A 26435-nucleotide genomic window follows, 5' to 3' on the forward strand; every position below is an offset into this window, starting at 1 on the left:
TTGGACTTTGAAAATGAATTTGACTGCACTGGCATGCTCCTAATCCATGTTGCTTGCTTCCTAATGAAAGGTAAAATATATATTTTAGATGTAAGCATGTGTGTGACTGTGTTCACAGCAAATCAGCTTTTTTTAATTACCATAACACCATAGACAGTAAAAACATAGTTTTAAAAAAATAACATACATGTGTATATATATCTACACACCATACCTCATAATCAGAAAGTGAAAACAGACTTTTAAAAGTGTCCAAATTTATTAAAAATAAAAACACTGAAATCACATTTACATAATTGAAATTGATTTCCAGTGACTCTATTTCTCTTAAGCTGAATGTTTCAACACATTGATTAAAGTCCATCTGTGGTAAAACGAATAGATTGGACATGGTTTGAAAAGGAACATATCTCTTTTTCTTTCTTTAACGAGCCATTTCCATTCAAAGTATGAAGCAGCAAAATTGTTTTCATCATAATCAGAAATGAGTCATAAATTGTAATGACCTCTAAAAGATCATGTGACACTAAAAACTGGAGTAATGATAAAGAAAAGGCTGCTTTGCATCACAGGAAACCCAAAAGTAGTACCATTCCAAAAGTAAAGTGTGCTTTACCTTCCAACATGACAGTGACCCAAACAAAGGCAAACAACCAAGGCAGCGCACTTGTGAATGTCCTGGAGTGGCCCTGCCAGAGCCCTGACTTAAGCCCTATTGAAAATCTCTGGACAGACCTGAATATGGCTGTCACCGATGGTCCCCATCCAACCTGAGCGAGCTTGAGAGGATTTGCAAAGAAGAATGGCAGGAAATCCCCAAATCCAGGTGTGCAAAGCTCGTTGCATCACACCCAAAAAGATTTGAGGCTCTAATTACTGTCCAAGGTGCTTCAACTAAGTACTGAATCTAAATATGATACTTATGTAAATGTGATTATTGCAGGTTTTTTTAAAGACATTTCTAAAATAGATTAAACTCTGTCATTATGAGTGTAGATTAATGAATGCTTTTTTTTTTCTTTTTTTTTGCACCATGCTACAACAACAAAAATTTTAAAAAGTATACTTTCAGAATGGACTGTACGATATGTACAGAAAGTAAAAGTCGTGAAAAAGTTAATTGGCCATTGTTAGAAAAAAATGTGTGTGTGTGTGTGTGTTTCTAACAATGCTTTATTGCCAGGTATGTTTATACATACGAGGAATTTGTTTTCGTGACATACGCTCTGCAGTGCAACATAATGACAGCGACAGAACAAAAAAACACAATAAAAGAATAAAAAATACAAATACAGTGATGACATCTCAATGCTGACATCTCTCAACATATGTAACCAAATTCATTTTGAAATCAAAATATGTCCAAGAGTATGATAACTGTTGACTTTGTAAGAAAGGAAGGTTTGTAGTGTCTCTTTAGGGTTACATCAGCAGCACAAATGTCTGTAATGATGAACGGATCTTCACTCTCTAATCACTAGAGGACGAGAGGCGCCGCAATGATGCTGCAGTTCCGCTTCTGTCCGCTGGACGGCGCGCGCGAGTCTCTTCAAAACCCCGCCAGCGGCAGCGCTCGCGAACAGAGCGGCGGGACATCAAAGACAAAGTGGTTACAAAGTAACGGTCGCGGCGCGTCATCAAAGTCGCTGCGGGAAGAATCAGAACGCGACGGGTTTCCCGCGAGTCCGGGCTCCTACTGAACCACAGCGAAGACAAACGCGGGGAAAAGAGGAGCTGACCCGGTCATCGCGTCCAGTTTCTGCGGCTGCTGCTGTTGCATTCGCGGGCTGAATGCACATATATGCCATGTTCACAGTGTAGAAAGACTCCAGACGCGGATTACCGAACCCATAGATCCTATAGATCATACAGGCTGTAAACCGTTGCTCCAGAACAGGAACAAGAGTTTGACATCCTGTGTGTTTATACGACATGGGGTAAGAGTCTCTGTTCTCATTTATAAGAACTTAAAAGACTTTAACTAAAGCGAAAATGAAGTCAGAACTTAAAAAGAGTTAAATACTGCAGGTGTGCTACAATAAAGATGTCATTAAGCTATCTGAAAACTGTTAATATGCTTCGAAGAGAATATTTAGTTATATAACTGTGGAGATACTCATTGTAAATTTGTGTATTTGTCACAGATATGCTATAATGCATGCAAGCAGCATTCGATTGCATACAAATGATCATTATACATGCAGTTTTCTCCAACTCGTTTTGAAAGTGACCTGAGAAAGCTAAAAGGTGGTTTAGGTGCATGGTGCCCAGAATCACACTTTGCATGCATTTAACATCTAGATCTTGATGTAGACAATCAAGTTCACGGACATGTTTGTCAAATACATTTCTTTGTATTTCAAATTATTTATAATTAACAATAAATAAACTCATAAACACATATTATTTAATAAAAACAATGAATAGCTATATTTAATTATTATTTGCATAATTTATATTTAGTCATATATTTTAAGGTTTTGCTTAATTACATTATTTCATGTTCAGGAAGACAACAATCAGCTACAACCTTGACCTAAATATGCCATTAATTTTCTTAATACTTCCAAAGCATATTTAAACTGTATCTGTGGGGTGGATTCATGTTTTTATGTTTTCTTTCTTTTATTTCTAATGGCAGAAAAAGACCCTCATCTGTCCAGTAAGAATGTTTTCGTTGAACAGAGAGAGGTAAGTCGTGATTTAATGTCTTTATCAGATCCTGAGACCCTCGACTGAGGCGTTTGTAATAAATACACCGATATTTAGGCCACATCTGATTCATTGATCCATTTTTAATATGATCGCTAAACAACAATTTGAAAGAATCTCCTGGCAGCCCCTTATTTTTAATTAGTAAATTTATCAAATGAATAATTTAATAAATCTTCTTTATTTTTATAGTGCATTATATAATACAGATTGTTGCAAATGCACTTATAAAAATCACTTTGTAAAATGGACAGAGCACCTGATGACCCATTTATCCTGCTCTTAGTGAGACACATTATGCAGGAATTATGACTGTATAGATGAAAGAAGATTTTTTTTCTCTTACTGTATTAATCCCTTGTAGAAATGACATACAACATGAAAAAAAGGTTGTGGGATATTGTTTATGAAACAGCCAGCATTATTGTGCTTTTTTTAGTTGCCATGACGACTGTACAGTTATATGCTCTGTGTCTATCTCAGTGTGCTGGATGCTTTATGGATGATCATAAAGCTGTTTTGGCCTTCAGGAGGCCTGTAAGGGGTTAAATCATTAAAGTAGTGATGCTGCAGTTAATTATTTCAGTAAGGTGTGACGCTGTCAGGTCAGAATACGCCTGGCCGAAGTTCTACATTCAAACTGGATTGTCCTTCAAACGATCCCTCTTTGTTTTAAAGTAATATAGTTCAACCAAAAATGAACATTTGTGAAAATTTGCAGAGTATTCAAGATCTAGATGAGTTTGTTTCTTCATCAGGTTTGGAGAAATGTAGCATTGCATCAGTGTCTCATTAAAGGATGCTCTGCAGTGAATGGGTGCCGTCAGAATGAGAGTCTGATAAAAACATCACAATAATCCACAGCACTCCGGTCCATCAGTTAACATCTGGAGAAGACAAAAGATGAAACACATCCAGCATTAAGTTTATTTAACTAAAATACTATTGCATAATAACGCTTCCTCCACTGAAAAAGTGTTCTGGTCTGAATCAGGAGAGAAATCTGCACAGATTGAGCACCGTTCACAAGCCAAAAAAGTCCAAAAGATCTCTAAACAAATACGATTTTGATGTGAGAGACAACATGAGATGGACTTTTTTCACTTGAGGGAGCATTATTATGGGTTGTGGATTATATTTAAGTAAAAAAAAACTATCTTGATGGATTTGTTTCTTAGTTAAATAAACTTAATGCTGGATTGTGATGTTTTTATCAGCTGTTTGGACTCTCATTCTGACGGCACCCATTCACTCCAGAGCATCCATTGATGAGACACTGATGCAATTTTACATTTCTCCAAATCCAAATCTCCGAATAACTCTTTTAAATTTCAGTATATGAAATCATATCTCCATGCTCGTTAAGCACAGGGAAATATTATGTAGTGATTTAGTGTCTTTCTGTAAATACTACGTATAGAAGAAAGATGCAGTAGAAGATTAGTTTCCTAGTAATTGCTTCGTTGCATAAACAGTTCTGGAAAAAGGCAATTAGAGCTGAAATGCAAATGGACAGCTTGAGGGTTCAGTGATCTCTAAACACACACACACACACACACACACACACACACACACTCCAGTGTAGAATATAACAGTGAACAGCTAAAGTTCTCTTGGCGGTTAGACTTGTGTTTCGAGGTTACTTCTGGTTAACACTGATTGATTTTTCTAATCAGTTACATTGCTGCAAGGTTAATATTAAGTTGCATTTAGAACCATTTTATTGGCATTATGTGATGTCAGGTGAATCATAGTATTTACTGAATCTGTTCAACAGGAATTGAGGTGATGGTATACAGTTTGGGTTTGGTAACATACATTTTTTAAGAAATATCTTTCTGCTTATCAAGGCTGCATTTATTTGATTACAAATACAGGAAAATTTTAAAATATTATTATAATTTAAATGAACAGTTTTCTATGTAAATATGTTAAAATGTAAATAATTGCTGTATTTCCAGCATCATTCCTCCAGTCTTCAGTGTCACACGATCTTTCAGAAATCAGAATAATATGATGATTTGCTGCTCAATAAACATTTCTGATTATTATCAATGTTGAACACCGTTGTGCTGCCCGGTGTTTTTGTGGAAACGGTGATAGATTTTATTTTTCAGGATTCCCAGATGAATAGAAAGTTCAAAAGAGAGCAATTTATGTCTTCACTCTCACTTGATTAATTTAATGCAATTTAAATGAATAAAAGTATTAAATGTATTTAAAAATGTTAGACTCGAAAAAATTAACAGTAGCATAGTGTATTACAATAATGCTCAAGGTTCATTTGTTTATGATTATATGAGCAGAAATGTGTAAGAAACTGTCTGTTCAGTCTGCAACACGTTTGCTGAAGCGATGCAAACCGTATTGAAGGTCTGAGTCGAGGAAAGTGAGCTGCTGGTTTGGAGTGTGTGTGTGTGTGTGTGTGTGTGTGTGTGTTGGGTATGGATTGAAACATCTGTAGACATGCAGAAACAATAGACTGATACTTCAGTGATCTAGCTAAAAATCACCAGCCTCTGTGTTGAATATTTAAATGCAAATAATTCTCAAACAAGTGCTTTTTTATGATATTTAAATGCTTTTATTCAAAGCAACTTACAATATTGGAAAAAAAGCTATTAATCAAAGAGCAACAATATTCATGATATACAATGAGAGGTTTATTATGATAAAAAAATTAGTTTTTAATTAAGATTCAAAACCTGATCAATACAAATCCAGACAAATTTTATGTATAATAGATACAATTTAATGCAATTAAGTGATCAAAAATGAACTAATTAACTAAACGGTTTTACTATATGTTGTATTAAATCATTTTTTATTTTTCATTTGCTTTGGAATTCATTTTATATATATATGAAAATGATAGATTGATAGATGGATAGATTTATATTTAATAAATGCTGTTCTTTTGAACTTTATTCATCTGTGAATCCTGAAAAACAGTTTTCACAAAAATATTGAGCAGCACGACTGTTTTCAACATTAATAATAATCAGAAATGTTTCTCGAGCAGTAAATCAGCATATTAGACTGAGGAATGATGCTGAAAATACAGCTTTGATCACAGAAATAAATTACACTTTGACAGAGAACCACACAGAAAACAGCTGTTTTACATTGTAGTAATATTTCAAAATTTTTACTGTATTTTTGGTCTAATAAATGCAACCTTGGTGAGCAGAAGAGACTCCTTTCAATTTGTTATTTTTTTGTATTTAATGTAGAAATTAATACAGTTAAATATATATATATATATATTTTTTTTTTTTGTGAACTGAATTGGTTGAAAAAAAAATTTCAATGACTGATGGTGATTTTGTGGCATCTAAAATGTAGCAAATTTGTTAGTAAATGTGCTAAACAAACAAAAAAAGAGTTACATTTAAAAATTAAATTTTATTATACAGCATTATTGCTCAAAATTCCCCCTCAAAAAGTTTTTGAAAAGAGAAAAAGGAAGTGGGGAGAATAATGCCCCAAATAGCCAGATATATGTGATATTTAGTTTGATTCAGTGGCCTGTGACGTGAGAAAGACGTGTTCGTCTGCAGGAGCTCACGCTTTGAGTCTGGTGCTGAATGGATCGGTTCGTGCTGACTTTATTCCTCACGTCTGCTCTCAGCGTGTATTTCATACAATCATAAAATCAGCGTTCACTCGTGACTCACGGCTCTTCTGTAATAAATGACACGCTGACGGGAGAATAATGAAGGCTTTCCTCAAATGAGCTCCAGGACCGTTTCAACTTCTTCTGTGGTCACACACACACACACACACACACCTCAAACACTGCTTTTAGACATCGTTCATATTCTCAGAGGAGTCCGAGGGCGAAACGGCCAGCAGACGTTAGATTTATGCAGCAGCTTGTAATGTGACTGACAGATGAGATGTGGAAGCTAATAGTCATATCCGTGTTCATTTCTGGAAAGGGCAAGATAGGAAGAGGATCATCTTTCTGCTCTTCCTGCTCCTGATGCGTTGCATTAGATTATTTTACTTTTCTGAAATCAAATCCTAGATTCTCTTCCGGATTGTTTCACACAATGATCTGGTCAATTTTTAACTGCTGTATATGCAATATATTATATGTTTAATAATGTTTTTTCTAGTGCTGTCAAACGATTAATTGCGATTAATCGCATCCAAAATTTTGTTTACATAATATGCGTGTAGTGTGTATGGTATGTATACACACACATGCATGTATTTAATGCATGCATGTATTATGTATTTAATTTAATTTTTAATTAAATTTAAATTTAATTTATTTAAGAAAAAGTATATTATGTTTATATATTAAATAAATTTATATATAATATAAATGGACTGGTTTTGATATGCTTTTTTTTCAATAGGAATTAGCTATGTATTTAATTAATTTTTTTATGATGCTGTGTGTGTGTAGAAAAATGTGCCAATTAAAAAAAAAAAAAAAAATATATATATATATATATATAATATATATAAATATATATATATATATATATATATATATATATATATATATTTGTTGTTTAGTTTTTTTTTTATTGGCACATTTTTGTACGCACACACAGCATCATAAAAAATAAATAAAATATATCATTTCTGAATTCACAAATTCACACTAAAAATAAATAAATAGGCCTACAGTGCGGAATCTGAAATGTATCTTTTTATTATCAAGTTTTTTTAGTGTTTATCATTATTTCTGAATCTTTGTGTATTTCCAGCTGTAGGTTTTAAATGGCAGATTTCTGAGTTTGAGTCTGAGCTGAATTCTGTCGTGTTGTTTTCTGTGTGTGTGTGTGTGTGTGTGTGTCGCAGGGAGCAGCCCTTCTTCAGCACTCGAGCTCATGTGTTCCAGATCGATCCCGCCACCAAACGCAACTGGATCCCGGCCAGCAAGCACGCGGTCACCGTCTCCTTCTTCTACGACGCTAACAGACACGCCTGCCGCATCATCAGTGTGGGCGGGACCAAGGTGAGCCAGCGGCTCCGATCTGGCCTTTCGGAAATCTTCTCTTTATCTTGCATTATAATAAAATAATCAGATACAGAGTTAGCAACATTTACATTTATGCATATAGTGTATGAGACCTGTTTTATTATTTAATTACAATACGGATTGTTTCAGAGCAACTTTACATGAATTAATAAGCACTGATTTTGTAAAATGTATCAACTATTAAACAAATTCAGTGTAGAGCTGCTTTAATGCAAAAAAATAGTGTCATAATTCAGTAACAGTGTCAGTGTTGCAAAGGTTGTTAATTCTGAAACAAACCAGGGTTATTTTAATTAACTAAAATTAAAACCATAAAAAAGTGTTCGTTTAAAATAAAATAAATGTAATTTATAAAAATAAAAAAAAGAATTTAGTACGTTTTCATTTAAATTTATATATATATATATATATAGAGAGAGAGAGAGAGAGAGAAAATAAATTATGAAAATAATTTATTATATATAAAATATACAAAATGATCAAGATATGATTAAAAACTAATAGAATCTCAGTGATACTAAATAACATTGAAACAGATTCAGTTTCAGATGTAATGCTCTGCAGAAGTTATTATACAGCTCAGTCCAGTTCTATAATCCTTTGCAAATTATAAAAATAGTGTGATGATGCTGCGGAATATTATTTTGACGTTTGAAACTTTTTATAATAATTATTGAGTCTAGTGGAAGGATGTAGGTGATGTCAGTTAATTTCTATTCACACTTGAAATGGAAATTTAATGGAGTGCATTGCATAGTGTGAAACTGTATTGCACTTAATGTGCTTTGGTGGTTTATTGCTCGTTTTCTAAATGTGTGTCATCATTATTCAGTGCATGTGCTACTGTTCTCATGTTGCACAGACCTTGTTTTGCTTTTATGTGCTGTTCAGGTTCATATAGAGGCTTGTTTCTGACACACACACAAAAAAAGGTCATTGCAACTTTATCTCACAGTTCCATAAACATAGAATGGTATTTTATTTTACATGATACTTTGATGCACAGAAAGTTCAAAAGAACAGCTTTTAATTTGAAATCAGATCTTTTGTAACATTATAAATCTTTTTGCTGTCACTTCTGATCAATTCAATGCATCCTTTATTAATAAATTCCCCAAACTTTTGAGCAGCAGTGTTTGTGTTTCTGAAGAAACTTCTGATTGATTGAATGATGAACACACACACACTCTGGAACACACACACACTCTGAAACACACACACACACACACACACACACATTCCAAATGTTTAGCTTTTTTAATATTGCTCTGTGAATGCAGTGTGGTTCATGGCTGTGTTATTTGGATGTTTATCAGAAGCAGAAACTTCTCAGTGAGTCTGAAAATGAAAAGATGCTCAATCACGTCCCAGGCATTTGTTTGGCTAAGGAATATAGAGCTGTTTTGTATCTTGATACTCATGAATATGATCCAGAGTTTCCTTTAGTCTGATGAAAAATACAGTAATATTGTGAAATATTATTACAATTTCAAATAGCTGTTTTATCGATGAATGTATTATAAAATGTAATTTATTTCTGTGAACTTTCAGCATCATTACTCCAGTCTTCAGTGTCACATGATCTTCAGAAATCCCTCGGTGTATTTTTCCCGTAAACAAACACATCTCTGATCTGTTGTCCGTTTCGTCTTCATCTTCTCGCACTGTGATATCAGCGTCTCATGAATGGAGCAGATTGTTCTGTAAATCTCAGTTGTTGTTGGATTACTGGAGAGTCTCGGCTTCATCCAACACCTCGAACTGACCCACATTTGGATTCAGGATGACCTCACTGTCACGAGTCCAGTGCAGCTGTAAAACTGCAATATGATTATATAAACACCTTCTAACTTCTTTATATACACTCATCTTCAAATACTGTCCCAAACAGCACAACATAATAACAGCAGTTTGCATAAACTTGCAGAAATAATGTTTACAGTACCTTTCAGGTATTCTTGCACATGTTGTGTAAGCGTTTCATGATTTTATGATTTTTTTACTTTAACTTAGGGACAGTCCATCCAAAAATGTAAGTTATCATGTTTTACTCACTTTCATGTTGTTCCAAATCCGGAGGAGTTTCTTTCTTCTGTTAAACACAAAAAAAAAACGCTATTTTAAAGAATGTTGGTAACCAAACAGTTGATGGTAGCCATTGACTTTTCTCCTACCATGGAAGTCAATGGGTACCGTCAACTATTTAATTGTTTCACAATTAATATTCTGGTTTTGTGTTCTTTTAAATACGTGCTTATTGAGAATTTTCTGAGATTGATGTCCTCTCTTTTGTCAGGCGATCATCAACAGCATAATCAGCCACAACATGACGTTCACGAAGACGTCTCAGAAGTTCGGTCAGTGGGCGGACAGCAGAGCGAACACCGTCTATGGCCTCGGATTCGCCACGGAGCAGCAGCTGCACCAGGTGTGAACATCAGGACACAGATCTCTTTAAACGAGATCTCTTCTTGTTATATTTCTATGTCAAATCTGATTTGGCTTTTTTTCACTGCCTCGCAACGAAAGGCTTAATAAAAATTTATATGTTTGTTCTTTTTCACATTTCCTGGGTTGGATTGATGCACTGGGGACCCTTTCATATCACTTAAACATGGGAAGAGTCATGATATGTGACCTTTTTAATGCCATTTATTGAGAAATTGCACAATGCATTGTCTCTGTGCAAGCACATGAATGCAAATGCTTCAGATAAAATTAAGAAGGTGGAAAAAACAAACATAATGTAGTTGCATCATCTCTTCTGTAATACAGCACTGTGTGTTGTTGTTGCAGTTTGCGGAGCGTTTTAAAGAGGTGAAGGAAGCTGCGCGTCTGGCCAGAGAGAAATCACAGGACAAGATGGAGCTGAGCACCGCGGCTCTCAGCATCGCAGCACCTCAGGTGTGACATCAGTTATTTAGCATACAGTATGTATTCATATACAACACTTGAACAGGTTGTGCAAGCACTACTGTGCCTATGTCCTGCGTCATCTGCCGTTGCATAGAGGAAGTTACCAAAAACTGTTTATATTGTTATAAATATGGATTTTGTTTTTTTACAAAAATGCTTTATTTGACAACTTTTTGACTGTAACTCTGATTGGATTTGTCTGAAAGAAGAAGGGATGCCTTGAGGCTGAGGAAACATGGGGTAGTTTTCATTTTTGGGTGAACTAACCCTTTAAACAATGTTGCATTCACACTCAGTTTGCTTATAATCCAGAGTGAGGCCTGAAATCAGGGATTTTAGGCTTGATTTGGACTGTCGTCAAAGATTTAAGAGTTACTCATTCATACAAACCATAGTTTGCTGCGCGTCTTCCTGTTTCCTGAGAACGAGACAATTCAAGAGCTGCAAACACACTGACTGAGAGAATTTAAGAGGCATTCAAGTTTGTCATTTTTGAATGTCCTGTATTTCTTCTGCAATCTGCAGTTTTGATAACATTGATTTTAATCTCATGTTTGAAGGGTTTCACTGTAATAGCTATGAAATAAGTATTTTGTGATTATTAAAAGATTGCATCTTTTGTATATATTAAGTTCTGTTTATAAGCATTAAAGCAATGATAAATTAGTGTTACATTTACTCTAAACCACTAGAACATTCTGACTTTGATTTAGTTTTTGAATCTTTTTGCTTGACACAACACGTTCCTTGTCTAAAAGATGACAGGTAGATTTGTAGAAGTGTGTGTGCAGCATGTAAAATGACGGGAATGATTATATCTCATGGTTTTCTCTCACTGCTTTCAATCGGGATGCCTTCAGTTCTCTCAGGTGAGTATGACACTCTCTCCTGCACACGTGTGATTCAGAGTCATGTGGGAATATAAACCACTGCTGTGGATGTAGTAAAGGGGGTTTGTGCTTCATCACACACACACACACACACACCACTCCACAATCAGCCCTGGAGCATCATCTGCCACTGCAGGAACTAAACCAGGTCACTTTCACACGAGACCTTCACCAGAAACCAGTCATATTTCACACCTGGCTGTGAATGATGCAGTAAATGACCAAGTGGAAATAATGGTTAACAATCACAACTGAAAGCTGGTTTATTTGCAATGATAGAATTCTGCTAATTGTGGTGAATTTGTACTGTAATTATTTCATGTTTTATACTCTATAAGCAATGCTAATATTTAGAATTGTGCCTAGTTATCACACATTGGCATTGCAATGCACTATTGCAGTTATAACAATATTAGTATCCTGTGACAGGATTTCTGTCATGATGAAAAACATTTTAAAATAAGAGTATTTAGTTCGCAATACAGTATGTGCAAAAAAGCAGTCATTTGTTGAATAATAGGACTAAGTTCAGTAGTATTTACTGGGACACACGGATGATTTATTTCTATGACTGTAAACATAGTGTTATTTTTTTGTTTGTTTAAAGGAGTTACCTTGAAGTCTGACGGAGACTGAGCTGTCGGTGTGTGTCTGGGTTCATCTGATAACTGTGTGTGTGTGTGTGTGTGTGTGTGTGTGTGTGTGTTGTAGGACTTGTGTGACGAGCTGCAGTCTCCTCCAGTGATGTGTGTGAACGGACCGGAGGACAAGCTCTTCCGGAGCCAGAGCGCTGACATCACTCTGTCCTCAGAGAAGGAGCGCATCAAGAAGATGCTCTCAGAGGGGTAAGACGTCCGACTGCACAGCCACCTTCACACATTTAGTGTAACAGCCATTTATCACACTATAATGGGCCTTTCCTGCATGAAGGAGCCTATGAAATGCCCCTAAATTCAGCTTTCTGACCACCAACAATTACATGTGAGTTGTTGTAGCAACTGCATAGCAACCGCCTCCAGCACACTTGCATCTTGGCGGCAAATTTCGTCGACATTTCTGCATTTTTGGTTCGGCTGAATCAGTTCTGAAGAGCTGAAATCATTCAACAAAGCTATGATTTTTAATTGGAGCCAGAAATAAACATGAATGAACGTCGGAAGGCGCTAAAAGAAGAAGACATGTATAATCTTTCATGCAACCAGTCATACAAATATTTATATTTTATTTTATTTCAGCTTTGTATAAATAAATAAAAATCTTTTAGTAGATAATAACCGTGGTTGGTCAATATCATAAAATGACCTTTGACACCTGGGAACGCACATTATTTATGTGATCATTTTGAATTTAATAAACATTAATTAGATTATTCATTTTTGGTTTCTATGTTGCTCTTGTTTAACCCCTTAAATGTCCCCCTTGTACATCATTTAGATAAATAAATGCAGGGAATTTTCACATGCTAGGAGTATCTGATTGATGTAACGCTCTTAATAATAACTCTAAAGGTGCTTAAAATGTTTTTCAAGCGATGCCATAGAAGAAGTGTTTTTAGTTCCACTAAGAACCATTTCTTTCTCAGCTTTCTGGCATCTGAAGAACCTTCTTTCGCCACAAAGAAGCTTCTGTTAAACAGATGTTAAAGGTTCTTTAATGAACCATTTAGACAGAAAGCGTTCTTCTGTGACATCACAGTGAAGCAGCTTTATTTTTAAGAGTGTGCATGCTTGCATTAAGAGATGAAACAGTATTGAGTGAAGTTGCGAGGGGAAAGTGGGCAGAATGGCTGGGTTGTGTGTGTTTCAGCTCGATCTGTGAGATCAATCTGGAGGCCGAGCTCTTCAGCTTACAGGACAGTAACGCTAAACTGGTGGCGGCGCTACATGAGGCTAACGCTAACGTGGAGCAGTGGAAGAAACAGCTGGCGGCGTATCAGGAGGAGACGGACCGGTTACGAGATCAGGTGAAAATATACAAACCATACGATGTGGAACAGGCTGAAGAAGAAAACAAATCAACAGATTCACAAAGATTCGTTCAGAGAAAGTCTTGGTTGATTATCTGCAGCTCTGTTCTGAAGCGGTGATATAGTGTTTGTTCATATTTTGAATTAGATCACATTCATTTTAATTAAAGTTTTAGTTCATTTTTAGTATAAAAATAGCTTTTATTAATTTGAATTGATATGTTTTGGTGACTTCAAGTAAAAATGAGAAATGTTGCATTGGCAACCAGCTGAATTTTTTTTTATATTTTTTGTTTTATTTCAGTCAATGTTTATTTTAAGTAATCTTATTTTTTATTTTAGTGCATTTGGTTTTGGTTATTTTAGGACTTAAACTGATAAAATGGAAAATGTTGCATTATTTGTTATTATATATGTTTATATCAAGTAGTTTTATTTTATTTTATTTTTAAAATTATAACTATAATAAAATGTTTTAGTTAACTATAATAATGTTTTGGAGCAACAGGTAAAAGGTAATACACACAAATCCAAAATGAGACTGATATGATACATATTTATTATGTGTAAATATATAAAAGTATTGTAGTATTGGCTGCTAGTTGATAGTGTGAAATAAATGGTTTTCCTTTAAACATAGAATTGAAACATGAATTTATAATAGACTAAAAGACAAAAATGCTTATTTCACATTATTTACTCGAAATATTGAAAGCAAGATGCCAATAACTGTGATTCATTTTATTACACTTTATTACACTTTACTTCTTTTTTTGTTTTTTATTATTTTTATTACCTCTTATGCTTTTTTATGGTTACTTTATTATTTTGTATTACATGTTATTTTACTAATAATATTGAATTATTGAATATATGTTTTGCATGAAATTATTTTATCAATAAAAAAAAATATATATATATATATATATATATATATATATAGTTTTTCTTTACGAATCTTGCCATTATTGTATTAATAATTTTAATAGTTTTAAAAATGTTTTTGTTAATATAAATTGTATTCACATTTTAATAATAATTAAAATGTATTTCTGTAACATAAAAAAATTAAAAATAAATAAAAAAATGTGCTTGATCAATTAGAGGGATTTAAGGAGGAAAGTGAGACTCAAAAGCACAAAACATGCAGAAGAGCTGATGTCCGTGGATCTGAAGTGGCCCTGGATCTCTGCGTCTCTGAGCTCAGAGAAGGGGACCAGGTGCTGGAAAATGGTTCATGTCTCACAGGACTCGAGAAGAGAGAGAGAGAGAGAGAGAGAGAGAGAGAGAGAGAGAGAGGGATGTGGGGTGGTTTGTGGGACACCAATATCCTACTTTCTATGGCCTAGTTAAGAGAACTGAAATATCACCGGGGAGAGACTTTTTTGCACTTTACATGGTTAAAAATAATCCGGTCTCTCTTAAGGCCCTCGGAGTACCAGAGACCTTTAGGAGCTGCTCCGCTTTCTCCTGAGCGTGTGTGTGTGTGGGTGTGTGTGTGTGTGAGAGAGAGAGAAAGAGAGAGAGAGCGAGAGAGAGAGAAGTGAGTGTGAGTGTGTTTGAGAGAGAGAGAGAGAGAGAGAGAGAGAGAGTGTGTGTGTGTGTGTGAGAGAGAGAGAGAGTGTGTGTGTGTGTGTGTGAAAGAGAGAAAGAGCGAGAGAGAGAGAAGTGAGAGTGTGTGTGTTTGAGAGAGTGTGTGTGTGAGAGAAAGAGAGTGTGTGTGTGTGTGTGTGTGTGTGTGTGTGAGAGAGAGAGAGAGAGAGAGTAAAATAAAATAATTCTAATAATATCTAAAATAGTAATTCAATAATATAAATGTTTTTTTATAATAATTGATTGGTTAAATGAATTATTTATTATTATTATTAGTCAGGATGGCAATATATATATATAGTATTTTTACATTTGTTTTATTAATAATTACAATAATAACTTAATCATACATTTAAAAATTTTTTGAAAAAAGTGTGCATTTTTTATATATGTATTAATAAAAATAATAAATATTAATTAAAATTACATGATTTTTATTAACGATTTTTTTCATTATTTTATTGATTAAAAATGGTTAATATTTTATTAATAATATTTTCTTTATTTACATTTCAATAATAATTTAGCTTTAAAATGCAATTTTTTTTAAACAGTGATAATAATCAGAAATGTTACTTGAATCATTATTCTGATTTCTGAAGATCATGTGACACTGAAGACTGGAGGAATGATGCTGAAAATACAGCGGAGCATCACAGAAATAAATTACACTTTGACAGATATTCACACAGTAAACAGTTATTTTAAATTGTAATAATATTTCAGAATATTACATTTTTTACTTTATTTTTTATCAAATAAATGCAGCTTTGGTCACTTATTTCAAAACTTTGAATGACTTTTATGTACAAATAGGACAAATATCTGTATAATAATTGTTTGCTTTAAAAAATTTTTTAATATTAATAATAGTTTAGTATTAAAATGAAATGTTTCTGTCATCATTTTGTTTCAAATGCATTGCTGTAACATCTCACTTAAGCTGTTAACAGTTAAAATTAACATTAAAATATTAGGTAAAATTGAAGAATCATTTTGGACTCAATGAATCAAATCAGTCTGAATCATGAGGATCAACATATAAAGGTTCATTTTTTATTTTATTATTTTTAATTTGTTGTTCATGTGAAAGATCATGTGTGCAATCAAACTTTGTTCTTTGTTCTGCTGTAAGTCATCTAAATGATTTGACATATTGTTGGGGTAATATTAATCAAACCGGTTGTGTTTTAAGGACTTTTGCGGATGGCAGATGTGTATGTGAGCGTGCTCTGTTAATTGCAGGCATCGTCAGTGACAGACCAGTTATTGTGTGTCTGTAGGTGACAGATCTGGAGGCTCAAGGCGCTCAGGGACCCAGCGACATGATGAAAGACGAGCTCACTCAGTCCCTGGAGGAGCTGGAGAACCTGCTGAAGGCAAAGGACGAGGTGAGGGCGCACACACACACACACACACACACACTACTGCAATCCTCTCCTCAAACTCCTGCGTCGGACACACTAAACACAGTGAGGATCGCTGGATTATTGCATTTCAGGAGATCCGTATTCTCCAGAGTAAGAAGTCCAACTTCCACGAGCTGAAGCAGGAGAGAGAAGAAGCCATTCACAGACTGCAGGTGCATGCTTTACGCCTATAAAATCCTACAGTTCTGATGTATTAATAATTACATTTAATGCATCACTGAAATGGCATAAATAAAATGATTGCACATTTTTTTAACATGTACATTATTAATATTATTATTATAAAATAACTCTTTTTTTTAACTAAAAATATTTATATTTTAATATGAGTTTTATATTATATAAAGAATTTCGCTTAAAAAACGCATTTTATACAGAGTTGTTCTTTTAGATTATTTAATTAAAATAACATTAACTTAAAAATGTATTTTAATGATTATTTCACTTAATAAATTGTGATGCAGTTCAACTCGATAATAACAAGTCAGTTAATTAATTTATAATTAATGCATTATTATTATTATTAAGTAAAACAAATTAATGATATTTTATATTTTTGATAATTACATATCAACATGCATTTCTGTAACATTAAACTCTAGCTTGAATGACTGTTGTGTAAAAGTCAAATCAATTTTAGAAACACTAAAAGATGACGGAAAACAACATCGGAGCTGTAGAAAGATTGACTGTTATAACGCTGTTATTGCTTAATTTGAATATTTGCATTAACTTACTATTTGAATAAGTTAAATTATTATTAAAATATTCCACAGGAGTAGATAAAAAATTAAAAATGATTTAAAAGATCACGTAAAAACTATTGCTAATCATGTTAACTTTTATATTTAAAGAGTTAATTTGCTAAAAAAAAAAAACGGATAATTCTTGGGTTATTTAAATTAGACTAAAAAATAAAATAAAAATCACAGCTAATTTACACAATATGACAGAATAAAAACATGATTGCATATTAAAAAAAACATATTTTTTTATCTGTTTTTGCAAATAAACTCTTAAAATCATTTCTTCCTCATGCAGCACTTCAATATGCAACAGCTTTGTTTAATTGACACTGAGAGTTTATTGCATTCATTGTGTGTGAGTGTGTTTCAGGAGCTGGAGATGCGTAACGTTGAGTTGGAGCGGCGCGTGCAGAACGCCGAACAGAACCTGACGTCTGCGCTGGAGGATCGCGAGCGCGCCGAGAACGAGGTGCAGAGGGTCGCTCAGATCCTCGACGTCAAGATCTTTGACCTCAACGACCTTCGGCAGAGTCTGGTCCAGCTGATCAGTAAATAGTGCCACGTGAGAGACGGATGCTCCGGGATTAAAGTGTTCCTCCGTTTATAAAGACCTGAATGAATCAGTCGTTCGAATGAATCAATTGAAAGAATGATTCAGTCAGTGACTTAGCGCCACCTGCTGGCGGATGTAGTTTTAACATATGATTTCAGGTGTTTAAATCATTTAATATTTCTCTATTCAAAATTTTATATTTAAAATATTAACCTCCACATGAATCTATGAATTCAGTTGCACACATGCCATCTTTGAGCCATTAAAATGATGCCATTATAAAGGATAAATAAAATATTACTGTATATCACTTTAAGGAGGAACATGTTATCACGTATTAGGAAGGCTGATTTTTTTTTATCAGAAATTGTAATTATTGGTCAGAAGGTGCTCTTAAATTTTTACATTAGGAGGGCAAGCGCTCCTGACTGAAATTGTATGCTAAAAATGAACCTAAATCCTCCAGCAGGTGGCAGCAAGTCACTGAATCGATCACTGAATCATTCATTCAAGTGATTCGTTCAAACGACTGAATCATTAGCGAGCGAATCAGTGTTTCTGAATTGATGGAACACTTTATTCTCTGTGTTCACTCTCTCTGCTTTCTCTTTCATCTTGAATTTGCACTGAAAAGCTCTTTCTGTTTCAGTTTAGCAATAACTTTGGTGTTGTTACAGTACGCTTTATTTTTGATACAGAAACACTAGTACTGTGGATCACAAGTATGTTTTTTTCTTAATTTTTTCTTTCAGTTCATGCATCATGAAAAATAGGGCTGAAATTTTTTTCTGGATTTATTCACAAATATATATATATATAATTGAAATTTGATTTTAAAGCATTAATAATTAAGTTTAGCGCAACATAAGTAATTTACACAAGATTCAAGGTTGTGTAAAGATTTGTATTTCTTTATTTTTGCATTTAATTATTTCTCATTATTATTCTTAAATTATAAATAATAATATATAATTAAAATAGTAATTAACTAAAATTTTAATCATATTAAAAATTATTATATTTTAATACTAATTTAGATTTTTTTTATATCATACTTCTGTAAAATTAAACTTTAACGAGAATGGCGATGTATTATGTTTAAAACACATTGTATAAGACTGTTTATCCATTTTTACATCTATATCCAATTATTATTTTGAATTATTATTTTATTATACATTTTATTATATAGATAAAATAATATTTTAATAATATTATTTTAATTTATCTTAAATGTCATGTATTTATATAACCGGGCTGTTATGTCAAAATCAAATTAACTCAAATTAATATAATGCTTTTTCTTTCCTTTTCTTTTTTTCAATAATTTGAAATTATTATTTTAATAGTAAATATCATATAGTTAGAACAATTTAATATTTTAATAATTAAAATATGCATATAATTTGTAATCATTTTAAAAATTGCTAATTTCTGAAACATTAAACTTGAGCATGAATGGCTGTTGTGTAAAAAAAAATCAAGTGAATTTTTACTTGCACTTTAAAAGATTAGGTTAAAAAATAAAATCAAACAAATTCATAGCAAAGACTGTATAGTGGCTCAAACACCTGGAACTATTCAGAGATTTATTAGTGGAAAGTCAGTTTAGACCATTTTAGAAAGTCACGAATGAGCTTTTGTGCTGTAGAGTTTGTTCCTGATTCAGTTTCTCAGCTGGGAGTGAGTGGAAACCAAAGACCAGCTTGAATGTGGCACTAAACGCCTCTAAATGTTCATAAATGCTTAGTTTAGACGACAGCATTGATATAAAACATTTAATAGCTGCATTGGTGAAATATATGAGTAAGTAGAATTCAACAATTCTGTTATGGTAGAACATTAAGATCCCTTAAAAGGGAATTTCTATTTAATAATAGCTGTAGTTCTTCACTGAGGAATGCAGTCATGAATGTGCTTGAATGCATCTGGTGTAGTTGCTTTGTGCAGCTCTAAAGCTTCAAACTTTCATTTGATTAAAGGAGGGATTCAGGCTAAAATGAAAATGTGCTGAAAATGTCCATCCAAGATGTGCATGAGTTTGTTTCTTCGTCAGGTTTGGAGAAATGTAGCATTGCATCAGTGTCTCATCAATGGATGCTCTGCAGTGGGTGCCGTCAGAATGAGAGCTGATAAAACATCCCAATAATCCACAGCACTCCAGTGCAAAACACAGTTGTATAGACATTGATCACTGTAGGTTTTATTTTTTCTGAAGTTAATTTATATATTTTTGGCATTTTTATCTTTTACCCTGTCTTTATATATATATATATATATATATATATATATATATATATATATATATATATATATATATATATATATATATATTTTTCTCTTTGTTTTAATCTATATTCAGTTCTAATTTTATATTATGGTTTTAATTAAATACTATATAGTTAACCTATTTAAAACATTACAAAATTGTTAGTTAAAATGTTTAAATTGTAATAATTTAGTTAAAAAATTACAGTGTAGAAGTGTGTGTGTGCATTAAAATGCATTGAATTGCTAATGTGATCCATTGTAAAAAAAAAAACAAAAAAAAAAATGTTTGATTTAATTTTTTTTCCCAATAGATTTTTAAAATGTTTTTTTATTATTATTTTTTAATGCAAAAAAAAAAAAAAAAAAAAACGAGAAAAAAGCTATATTATGGATTGTGGAGCCGGTAGCAATTGTCTAAAAATTGAAAATATCTTAATACTGCATTTGTTTCAGCTTTAGTCTTCTTCAGATGTTCACTGATGGACTGGAGTGCTGTGGATTATTGGGATGTTTTTAATCAGACTCTCATTCTGACGGCACCCATTCACTGCAGAGCATCCATTGATGAGACTCTGATGCAATGCTACATTTCTCCAAACCTGATTTTTTAGCAAATGTTCTTTCTTGGCTGAACTCTTTCTTTAAGTCAAAGGCTGTAATGGTTGTACAGCTGTGTATTGGATGTTGCATTATACAGTATCTTTATTATAGCACAAGAAACTGCAGTATTTGAAGTCCCAACAGCCTGTTTTTATGTGTTCTTTCAATCCAAAGGGATCGGCACGGACCGCACGAGCCATGTTTGTATTTGTGTGCTGTATAGATATATAGGATCAAATAAACAGATGTTTACTTTTATATTTCTTCTCCTCTCTTCATGCATTACTTGAGTATGTTACTGCTTTGTATAATCGACAATGAGAGCATGCGTGATTTGATTTGGAGAAAGTGGCAAGAACTCTTTTCAAGGACAAACGTTTCTGCTCGTGAGTGATCCAGCGTTTTACTGTGATCCGAGAGCTTTCTTGCAAACCCGCTGAATAAATCTGTTTTACATTGATTTAACTGTGTGGTTTATTGCATTTACATGTGCACAAAGCATCCTGGAAAAGTAATATTTAAACCAATGGTAACATCAGACTGATTTAAATGTGCATAGCTTTAAATATTATATGTGCTTAAAATGCATTTTCAAAACTTGTGAATTCTTAGTTTTAAAAGCCCATACTTTATAAGTTGTTCTGTGCACAAGTAAATAAATAAAGGCAAAATTAGTATTGAAGACATTTAACATTTCAACTGTTTGATTTCAACTTACATACATTGTTTAAAGTTCATAAATTCAGAATTCATTTAAAAATAACTGAGTTTGGAGATTCAACTTCATACCATGCTTCTCTTTTACATTTTAATTCTTCTCACTTAGAAAATGTTTAATAGACAATCTGATATTAGTAGCTATTATTATTAGATATTAAGCTTGCAAAATTAGTTTTATATTGAATAAGCATTGGTTTCATACGAGTTGCTTAATAAATGCCCGAGCAAAACTAGAAAACAGACTAAAATGTTTCGTTAAAAGTTTTTTTGGTAACACTTTAGAGTTTAAAAGTTCATACTTTTTTTTTTAATCTTAAGCAATCTGTAGTATTCTTAAAATTACATTTATACAAATTTTTTTTTTTTTTCTTTCATACTATATGAAATGCTATGAAATGTTTACATGCAAGATATACATAAAAAATAAAAACTTTTAATAGACAATTTTATTTTAACAACAGGTTTGGCTTAAAATGGTTTGTACTTTTAAAAAATAAATGCAAAAAACATCCTTGCTTTGTTAGATTCTATATATACCTTTATTGCCTCTGCAAAGAAGAATTTCACAATGCCTGGTTTGAAATGTACATGAAATCGTTTACAAAACCTTTTTACCAATAAAACTAATTAAATCAGACACACTTGAAAAATATGTCCTCGGCGAAGTATGAAGACACAAAATGGTTAATGGGCATCTCTAAGATTTATTTTTTACACAGAAGGAAAAGAACATGAAAGTACAACAGCTGGCAAATGAAGAGACAAACTCCAGGAAACTGTTTTCAACAATTTATTTGAAAGAAGACGCTCCTGAAACACAGAGACGCTCCAGTCTACTTCAGCTTCTTCTTGGGACGCAGGTTGTTGGTGTGGCCGCACTTCTTCTTGCGGCAGTTGACGGCACGTGGATGCAGACGAGCGTAACACCTGAGAACATGGCTTTATCATCATTACACTCTCAACACAACACCATCAGACACACACGACCTACACCAGACGTCAGCAGTGAAGCGTGCGCTCTTACTTGCGGCAGATCATCTTCTCGCAGTTGTATTTCTGTGCCAGCTGTCTGAGGGACGGCTCGATGATGCCTCCTCTGAGACGCAGCACCAGGTGAAGCGTGGACTCTGACAGAAACCACACACATCCGCCCAGTAAACACAGGAGCACGTGACATGAGAGCGGCTTTCTGTTTAAAGACAGTTTTCACACACCTTTCTGAATGTTGTAGTCTGACAGCGTGCGGCCGTCTTCCAACTGTTTGCCAGCGAAGATCAGACGCTGCTGGTCAGGAGGGATACCTGAGGATAATAAACACATGCTAGTGCTCGGAACAATATTTATATACACACACACACACACATTGCAACACATTTAAGACTTCCACGCCTCTCAAAGACATGTTAAGGCTGTGTAAGTGTAAATGAAGCGTGAAAGCCTGTTCTCTGCTGAGGTTCATACACACCCTCCTTGTCCTGGATCTTGGCCTTCACATTCTCGATGGTGTCGCTGGGCTCGACCTCGAGGGTGATGGTCTTACCGGTCAGGGTCTTCACAAAGATCTGCATCTTACCACTGTCACACAGAAGAAAAGAGACAATCAAGATCACTCAGAGCCAATGAGAGCATCAAACACCGGCTGGTGAGCAGCATCTGTCACGTGCACAGGATGATCAGAGGAACAGAAGCAGCAAAAATGCTGCAGTACGATATTTTTGACATTTCTAAGTTAGTTGTTTTCACTTATACCATGTTTCAGTAACAAATCAGTATCTGCAATACAATGATACTTCCATGATTTTGGCAATGCGCCATATTAATAACTTAAGATACAATATAATTGCCATATATCCTGATATATACGGATATATAGATATAATTATAATTGAATGATAGCAAAAACACCTATTAGTAATCATCAGCATCTAACGTTACTGCGCGTCACATATCAGTTTTATGATATTCAAACGCTGACAGGGACACGTATTGCAACAAAATATAGCTAACTTAAGCAGAATAATATATATATATATATATATATATATATATATATATATATATATATATAAAACCATGCATGTATTGTAGGTTTCTGTCGCTTTACTGTGTGTTTGTTGTGTTTTTCTATCAGTTTCTCTCACACGCATGGCAGAAGCGGCCATGACACTCCATCACGACATAATCAACTTCAAACCACACAAACGCGTCTAAATCCAACGCATAACCAGCTTTAATCGCTCCTTTCGTGAACGTAAACATCTCATGTACACATACGCACAAACATAAATGTGAATAAGGAGAGAAAAGACGTTAAAACTAGATAAAAGCGCGGACAGTAATCCTCACCTCGCAGTCGCTGCTGATGCAGGCGGAAAAAGAACGACGCGTTCCTCGCGCGTGAAGATCGCGTGTATTTGAGCGTAAGAGCGGCTTTACTGCCGCCTGCAGGAGCGGAGCGGAACCGCAGCGCGCTGCTGTCACAAAACGTGTTTTCAAGCCAATACAAACATTTTTCTTCAGAATCAGAGTTAAAGGTCGTAAAATAAGGTCTGTGTTAATTTTGTATAAATGTATGATCTGTTATTTATTATGTGTTTACTGTGATCTGGGTGACGTTTGGTGTCTGCTGTATACATATGTAATTCTGATATTACTAAATATTATTTAATATGTAGAATGAAATGTAAAATTAAAACTGTAGTGTGATTTGTCACAATTTAAAATGTAATATTTTATAATAATAATATACACACACATACATACATACATATATCATTATATTATTAAGATTATTTTATTATTAAACCTTAAATGTACAATTAAATGTGTGAATTCATAATTTACAAATTAATATTTACATTAATATTTTATTATTAAACCTTAAATGTACAATTAAATGTGTGAATTCATAATTTACAAATTAATATTTACATTAATATTTATACATTTAGAATATTTTTTCACATGTATATATAAAATACAATTAAATGTAATAATACTTATATTATATATATTATATACAATATTAATACATATACAGTGTTGTAATTACTAAATGATAAATTAAAATATTTTTCAAATGTATGTATATTTTTAAATAAATACAATTTTTAATTATAAAATATCTTTATTACACATGATTTGCGATTTGTTTAAATAATTTACAATTTTATAATTTTATATAAATAATAAATAATTATTTTATCAAGTAAAATATTTATACAGAGAAAACGACAAAGGCAAGATATTTCACAATATATTCATAAATTCTACCAGAGGACATTAAAACATATTCAAAATGAAATCGACAGCTATATTTACAAAACAAATCATTTGTTTCAAATATTTTCATCATACAAGTGCACAATAAATACAGAGTATTTTCAGTATTTTTCATTCAAAAGTTATTTATAGTCCATTTATTACAGAATGAACATTACTGATATGGGTTTGCACCCATGAGCTGAATGCACACGTCAGCAAGTCTTTTTATTTCTATTCAGTTCTACTGTTTTAGTAGTGATTTTGAGATGCGACTAAATGAAGAGACATTGCTTGATCTGCCTCTCCCTCATAAGTGCTTGAGTTAGTTACTGGAGTGTAAATGAGAGTAAAGTGTGTTCTTGTGTCTCTGTTTCTGATCATCTCAGCACGGATGAAGGAGTAACACGTCTCAGAGCCGCTATCTGGCTTTGGGTAGTCTTCTGTTCGCGTCGGCTTTCTGATTGGTCAAGTTATTTAAGACACAGCTGGAGCTCAGCATCGCCAGCCTGGAGTCCAGAACCACCTTCCTCTTCCTCCAGGAAGAAACGATCTTCCTCTTCCTCGTTCTCTTCCCTCCTCTGGTTCACTCTCAACATCGCTGCGCTCGTCCTTGTCCAGCTGGAGCAGAGGAGGTCAAAGTCAGACTGAGACACACATCTTTGGGTTTGTTTGAATTAATCAAATATGTGTCAGTCGAATTATTGATCACAATGTGCAATGCTTTTTGAAATTAGTCCATGTGGTAAATAAGTTCCTCTGAGCACATATCACACATTTTTGTAACTAAAATACACAAAATAAAATGCAAACATGAAAAAACTAAAATGACTAAAATTATAACTGATATAAAAATAAATACATTAAAAACTGGCAAAAGCACATGACAAAAGTACAAAAAACTATTTACAACATATGTAAAATAAAAGTAAAATTAACTGAAATAAATCATTTAAATTGAAGTATTAAATTTGTTACAAGTGAGAATTAAATTGAAATACATTAAAGCTAAAAAGAAATGTATATTAAAACAAAAAGTAATAAAAATGACAGAAGCACTGCACAATTACTAAAACTTTTAGTTTTTTCAAATAAAAATAAAAAATAAAAGTAAATGTAAAAAATAAATAAAAATAAAATAAAGTTCTAAAAACTTTACTTAAATTAAAAATAAAATGAAAAAAAAAACCCTGAATAAAACCAACTGAAATAAATAATCTGAAATAAAACTGGAATCAAAATAAATGAATGCCAAACACGAATATTTTTATATAAAACAAAAACTAATAAAAAAAGACAAAAAGCTCTTAACAGAACTTCCGAAACTTAAACCACAATTAAAATGAAAACTGAAAATATAAATATAAGCTTATTCATAATATTAAAAAACACTCTGACAGTATATAACCCTAAAATACCACTGCTAGGTCATTTAATTCAGACATACAGTACGAGTGTCTAAATAGTTTCTGGGACTTGCAGATCTGATGGACGGAAGGATTGACTTACTTTCCCTAAGAAGAGAAACTTGTAGATCATTCTGAGGATGAGATAAGCCCAGTACATGTGCAGCGCCTGCAGCAGCAGCAGCAGAGCATTGAAGAAATAATATCCCACAAACGGCTCAAACACCTCCATAGACAAAACCAGAGTGGTGTAGATGATCCTACAGGAGAGAAAACACACACACACACACACACACACACACAGAAACAAACATTCACACACACACACACACACACAGACACACACACACACACACATACACACACAGACAC

General features: G+C 33.3%; 2 protein-coding genes across 2 annotated transcripts; one reads left to right on the top strand and one right to left on the bottom strand.

Annotated features, from left to right (window-relative positions):
* Positions 1-1646: 1646 nt before the first annotated feature.
* LOC113045229 (homer protein homolog 3-like) lies at positions 1647-18657 on the top strand. Its single transcript, XM_026205453.1, has 11 exons — positions 1647-1937; positions 2642-2691; positions 7531-7687; positions 10008-10139; positions 10508-10615; positions 11488-11496; positions 12229-12362; positions 13324-13480; positions 16360-16467; positions 16578-16658; positions 17623-18657. The coding sequence occupies exons 2-11, from the start codon at positions 2669-2671 to the stop codon at positions 17806-17808; spliced, it is 1095 nt and encodes a 364-aa protein (XP_026061238.1). The 5' UTR covers positions 1647-1937; positions 2642-2668; the 3' UTR covers positions 17809-18657.
* Positions 18658-22171: 3514 nt separating this feature from the next.
* LOC113045247 (ubiquitin-60S ribosomal protein L40) lies at positions 22172-23844 on the bottom strand. Its single transcript, XM_026205484.1, has 5 exons — positions 23743-23844; positions 22862-22971; positions 22611-22697; positions 22421-22523; positions 22172-22323 (listed from the first exon to the last, which is right to left on the bottom strand). The coding sequence occupies exons 2-5, from the start codon at positions 22962-22964 to the stop codon at positions 22230-22232; spliced, it is 387 nt and encodes a 128-aa protein (XP_026061269.1). The 5' UTR covers positions 22965-22971; positions 23743-23844; the 3' UTR covers positions 22172-22229.
* Between the last annotated feature and the right edge of the window lie 2591 nt (positions 23845-26435).

Source organism: Carassius auratus, chromosome 27 (genome assembly GCF_003368295.1).
Source record: "Carassius auratus strain Wakin chromosome 27, ASM336829v1, whole genome shotgun sequence".
Classification (NCBI taxonomy): Eukaryota; Metazoa; Chordata; class Actinopteri; order Cypriniformes; family Cyprinidae; genus Carassius; species Carassius auratus.